Raw genomic sequence first — 5,954 nt, forward strand, 5'->3', positions numbered from 1 at the left:
TAAACTTCTTACATGTCCTCTACGGAAACGAGTTAGGGAAAATACCCTGCACCCAAATTCCACACTTGTCGAATCAATTGAGTATGCAAGAGCATTGTCAATTTGTTGTGTGACCTTATCGTACATGTTTCTTGTCAAAACTGAAGCAACTTGCTGGTAATACTGTTGTAGAATGTTGGAAGGGAACTGGGGCGATGTGTTGTTGCTGATGAAGTCATCTTAACGTTCCGTGTGGCGTATGCTCTGTATGGCTTTATCAACTTGGCCAACAAGGTCTTTAATTTTAAGTTTGCTTGTCAAGAAGTGTGCCAAGTAAGAATTCATCGACTCCGACCTTTCGGTGGTTCCGAGGCCCGTAAAGAAATTACCCCGTAGGAAGCATTCTGCCCAACTCATTCTATTTGTGTATGTTATGGCTACCCATTGACTATCTTGTAGCTGAAATTCTGAAACCAAGCCACTACAAGTCTCGTCAAACTCTTCCTCTGTACAATATTGATATAGGAGCTCATTAAACCTTGTCTTGAAAATCGGGTGAGGGACATTAATGGTAACATTTTTCTAAAGGTGCCACGCACACAAACGATGGACAGCATGAGGCATGACTTTCTCTATTGCTTTTTCCATAGCTTTATCTCCATCAGTGACAACAACCTGAGGGAATTTATTGTTCATACACTGAAGGAATTCTTCCAACAACCAAATGTATGTGTCCTCCTTCTCATCGTACAGCAATGCAACTACAAATACAATAGTTCTGAAGTGGTGATTCACGCCGACAAAAAGGAGAAGGGGTTTGTTGTACGCATTCTTCTTGTACGTTGTGTCAAATGCGATGATCTCCCCAAAACGTCCATAGTCATCTCTCAATATTCCATTGGCCCAGAACAAGTCAGCAAGCCTATACTCCGCGTCTATCATGTGTGTTTCAAAAAAATTGGGGTCACGTAACCCAAGACATTCCAAGTATCCCAGGGCACCCTCAGCATATATTTCATCCTCCTCTTCTAACTCTCTTTGTCGTCTAATCCAATTGTATAGGCCCTTTTTCAGGAATGGAACATACTCATGTCCTCCTCTTTCTGCAACAAGGTGATTCAATATGTGGCAAGTTCGTATGCCCGATCGTCTCATTGACATTACTTGAGCGCCCATACAAGCTGGGACAACACGATTAGATCTCAAGAACTGCATATCTGTCTTCAAAGCAAGGTCATGATTATGCGTTGGGTTAAAGTCTTTCACCACCCAACTGTTTTCGAACTTGTCGAACTTCACACGCAGTAGTGCTAGGCACCCTGTGCGGGTAAGAACCCTAGGTTTTTTCTTACGGTTCTTTAGGTTTGTCCACTTTTCTCACCTAAACCCTTGATTAGAGCAAACCCATTTTCTTTGCCACTCTTTATTTTCATTGTCCCGACGGACATCTTCTTTTCTAACACTAAACCCCATCGACTGAGAGTATTTGTAGTAAAAATCTTCCTAGTGGCCAACCGTGGGTAGGTGTTTGTTTATAATTTCTTCCTTTGTTAATTGTTGTGGAAGCTTGTTCGAAATATTTATTTGTGCGAGTGCTTCCAACATGTCATTCGCCATGTTGTTTGAATAATTATTTTTTCGTTTCCTGAACACGAAAGAAACAGTTGTTAGAGATGAAAAGAAATACCAAATACAAAATAAGGCTTGATGGAAAAACCTAAGTCAATCTTATATTGAGTGGAAATTCAATTGAATGTCTATGTTTATCACCCTTGACACTTCAGTTTCATTAGTAAATGTACACATGTAATTAAAATTGGGCACATATTTATGTTAAATCACTAATTATTGTATGGTAAAAGAAACATTAGAAAACACAATTAATTAGCGATAACTAAAGTGAAAATTACGTACAAATAGTGAAGGTATCGATTATGTTAGCCTCAACTTACCAATGGGAAAGGCGGGAAGATATATCTAAGAAAATTGAAGTACCCACCTTGAAATGGGGTGTTTCTGCCTCCACAAAAATTTCAGTTTTGTATTGGTGGGATAATAAAGAAACAAAAATTTAAACTATACCATATATAATAACATTGCCTCCTGTAGAGTCCAAGAACTTTACTTAGCTAGTTAGATAGTAGTATTATAGTATTTATAGCATTATCTTTGTAACTGTGGATTTTTGGTTCAGACTGGGATTTATTTGGACACTCATAGTAGTACTTGTAGATTTTCTAAGTTCAACCTATAGTTTAAGAATATTAATTTTAACCTAAGGTTTGATTTATATAGCTGATATTAAGAATAATATTTATTATATTATAAGGTTTAGATAGACCCAATAAGATAGTAACACTTATCATATGTATGATTATTAAGAAATTATTATTTTAATGATAAAATAAGAGAAATATAAGACTTAGTATTCACCAAAATCTGATAGGAGCATGATAATTGTCACAATTTTATTTATTTGTGAATTAGGTTGTAAATAGATTTTTCGTAACTTTAGGGTACTATAACTTCCAACCTGTTTTTGACCCAGTTATATTAGGAATTTCGAAAAATAGTATTTCTTAAAAGTTGTAGATAATTTAATGAGCTTTCTAACGGTATAAAGACAGTCCAAATCGGAGTTCTACAACGTTAGATATATTGATTTTACTGAAGGGGAGTTTAGAGTTACGAGATTTAGGGAGTTAGAAGTTAGGATTCTATTTGTTTTTATTATTTTAAAAATCAAGCTTTGAATCCTTAAATCTCTCTGAAAAATTTGAACAATTCCTAAGCCTTTGGCTGAAGGATATTCAAATATTTTCAATTAAATTTATTATTTTTATTCAAAGCTAAAAAGAAGATTTTTATTCCTAGAACTCTATAAATAGGACCTAGTACCCAGCCATTATTCACATTTTACTCTAAGTTCAAAGGCTGCAAGATTGCTAGGAGAGTGTTAGAGTTAAACACCTGGGTTGGGGAATCATAAGCTTGATCATCATAAGCTTATCAAAAACTTTGGGAAGTAAGGTTTTATGGTATTTCGGTTTGAGGTGTAGATTGGTCTTACAAGTCTTCAAGGTAACCCAAAACTCTAGTTCATTTCTGTACTTGTTCTTTTAAGTTCTCATAGTCTTCTACTCAGCCTCTAACCTTAATCTTTATTTTGGTTAGGAAATCTAAGTTCTTGAGCAAAAAGGTTTTGGTAAGTATGTTTCTCCAAGGTTTAGTCCTTCCCTTCCTTTCATTTCTCTTTTTCTATAGACTCACCTTTTTCTTAATGGTTATTAGGAGTGTTCCAAAGTCCCAACGCTGTCTCTTATCCCGGTAACTTTGGTAAGGAAAATAGGGTAGAATCTATATGTTATATGCATATGTTATCTTATGTTTTATGTTATTAAATGTGTTATGATATGTATGTATTTATGTAGGCTTGGGCATATGACCCATATGACTAAGAAGACCCCAAACAGATTATGGGCATATGACCTACTTAGCTAGTAGGACCCCACTAATCTAATGGGCATGTGACTTGTTTAGTCTATGGGACCCCAAGTAATAATGACCATTATAATATGTGTATGTAATAAGTGTTATGATATGTCTTTATGTTTATTATGAAATTTATGTATGTGAAGTATGTGTTAGATTTTTCCTTGCTGGGCATTAGGCTCATTCCTTTTTGTTTAAATGTGCAGGAAAATAGCTATTAGTGGCGGTAAGGTTCGTGGATGCTTGGAGATTGTGTATCGATGATGAATGGAGTCAAGGAGTCGAGAGTTCGATTTCGAGGATGTAGTCATTTATTTTTGGTCTTTATATGTATTTTCCGCACTTACTATGTAATCCCTTTATTTTATAAATCATGTTATGTTTTGTTTTTCAAACAATGGGATCCCATATCCTTCTTGGTATTTATGTAAGTAACTCTTATTTCTATAAGTTTTCTAATAAAATTATGGTATTTTCGCAAATGTAAGTTTTAGTAAGAATTTGTATGTATAGTTTTGTTAATGGTCCAAAAGTCTAGAGTAGTGGGTCAATACACCTCCCTATGTATGTCATTTCAAATTACAACCTAGAAAAGGATGATTTTTTTCCAGCACTTCATTTTTTTTTTGTCAATGGGTTTGGAATTTAGTTTTGGATTAGGTATGCAATGGTTAATAAGCTACTTAAAGTAAGGTTTGCATTTTTACCGTGTATGTCTCTACCTATAGTGTGAGTTTCATTTTGGTACGTACAGGGATGGATTGTGAACAACTCTTCATTCTTCTCAAGCATTAACAAATTATAAGGTAACTGCCCACACATCCATCATTTTCTAACTTAACATTTTCAAGCATATGACCACCCTTACTATAATTGCTTTTGATTTGGCAAGCATTTCAGTTATACCTTTTATTAATATATATATATATATAGATATATGCTACCGAAGCTAGTTCTAATGGGTTTATCATGTTTTTGTAGGCATCCCATATAAAATACAAAGTCACTGTAGGCACGTAAACAACCAAAATCAACATAAACATGATTAATAAAGGATAAACATCACATCATTACATAATGTCTAGCTACACGATAGATGGTTGAGGGAGATATATCTCCTGCTACACACTATGATGACTTCCAAAATACCAATAGTAGGTACATCCATTACCCTTAACTTATAGTTTAAGGTAACTTTAGTACCTACTGGTTCTTATTGTTTAAAGTAATCAACAGTACCACTAATCGTCTCTTATACACATGGGATCATCTAGTTTATACAAGAACTGAAATGAAAACCCATGTCACGAGAATCGTAAAGTAAAATCAGTCAAGAAATATAATCTCCTTGGTAGGTCCTTCCTCTGTAGCTTCAACACACAACTCACCACTAATTGTCTCTTGTCGTTTCACCATAGTCCCTACATGATCCATAATCTGGCGCTGGTCAAAAAGAAAAGACTTAATATCCATTGAATTCATCCTTAAATTTGCTGCTTTCTTACCAACAACTTGCTTGAAAGCCATATGCTTCTCAATCTTCACATCTTTCTTCATACAATTTTTGCACTTTCCGCGAAACCCAGGCTTAGTTTTTGGAAAATTTTTTCCATTATCACTACGGGAGGCTGTTGTGAAACTAGTTAGTGAGGAAGGAGTAGGGATGGTCGTCTTTTCATTGTTGTTAGTTGGTGGTGATGGAGTTAGGGGAAAGTCCACTGGGAATGGTATAGGAAATTGTTTTGTTGGAGATTCCAACTCTTTTTTCACTTCATATTCTTTAGGAAAGAGATTGGCGCATAACTTGGATGATGACATGGTAAGGGTAAAAGTGGTTTTGAGATGGTGAAGCTTTCTCTAAGGGGGTTAGAGAGTCGGGTACCAATTATGGGACCTTCACATACATATCTATACATATATATATGTACAGAAAGAGAAGGACAAGCACGGTGATAAATTTCACGCCAAAAAAAAAAGATGGAATCACACAATATAATGTCAAATATTGTGAAATAAATGAAAGAATAAGTATATAAATGAAAGAATAACCACAATAATGACAATCACCCCCAACAAACTAAGATCGGTTTACTTAAGTTAACAATGAACACCCAACTTAATCAATTTTGGATATGTTGGGCTGCTAGTGCATGGTAGAACCCTAGTAGTGTGCACTTAGGTTTGTCTCACCTGTAGATGAAGCATATGCTCCTAGACACATAGGATCTATGAAACTTTCTCACCAACTCCAAACTTTCTCACCAATACCACACAAAGTCCAAGTGAAAAAGCATATTCAAAGTGGATATGCTAGAATAAGGTACCAAAATCTTTGTGGTTCAAGTAAAATTGTTCAAAAATTACATGACTACTGATAAACAATTGGTACAAACAATAAGTAGTAGTTTATCAGATTTTCATGGAATGTATTTAATTACCTTGTTCCTTAACTTGTGAAACTCTTATTTTGGAATGAACCTTGA

The 5,954-nt window shown here is 35.1% G+C and overlaps 1 protein-coding gene across 1 annotated transcript; it reads right to left on the bottom strand.

Moving 5' to 3' along the window:
- Window positions 1-219: 219 nt before the first annotated feature.
- LOC133791749 (protein FAR1-RELATED SEQUENCE 5-like) lies at window positions 220-1,194 on the bottom strand. Its single transcript, XM_062229666.1, has 2 exons — window positions 585-1,194; window positions 220-485 (listed from the first exon to the last, which is right to left on the bottom strand). Exons 1-2 carry the CDS (start codon window positions 1,192-1,194, stop codon window positions 220-222), a joined length of 876 nt encoding a protein of 291 aa, XP_062085650.1.
- Between the last annotated feature and the right edge of the window lie 4,760 nt (window positions 1,195-5,954).

This window comes from Humulus lupulus, chromosome 7, assembly GCF_963169125.1.
Source record: "Humulus lupulus chromosome 7, drHumLupu1.1, whole genome shotgun sequence".
NCBI classification, from domain to species: Eukaryota; Viridiplantae; Streptophyta; class Magnoliopsida; order Rosales; family Cannabaceae; genus Humulus; species Humulus lupulus.

What these genes read in the sequence shown, in the direction of transcription:
- LOC133791749 (XM_062229666.1), bottom strand. Translation starts at nt 1,194, where the DNA reads ATGCAGTTCTTGAGATCTAATCGTGTTGTCCCAGCTTGTATGGGCGCT. An exon ending in CATGCCTCATGCTGTCCATC is followed by an intron (nt 486 to 584) that starts GTTTGTGTGCGT and finishes AATATTGTACAG; the next exon opens with AGGAAGAGTTTGACGAGACT.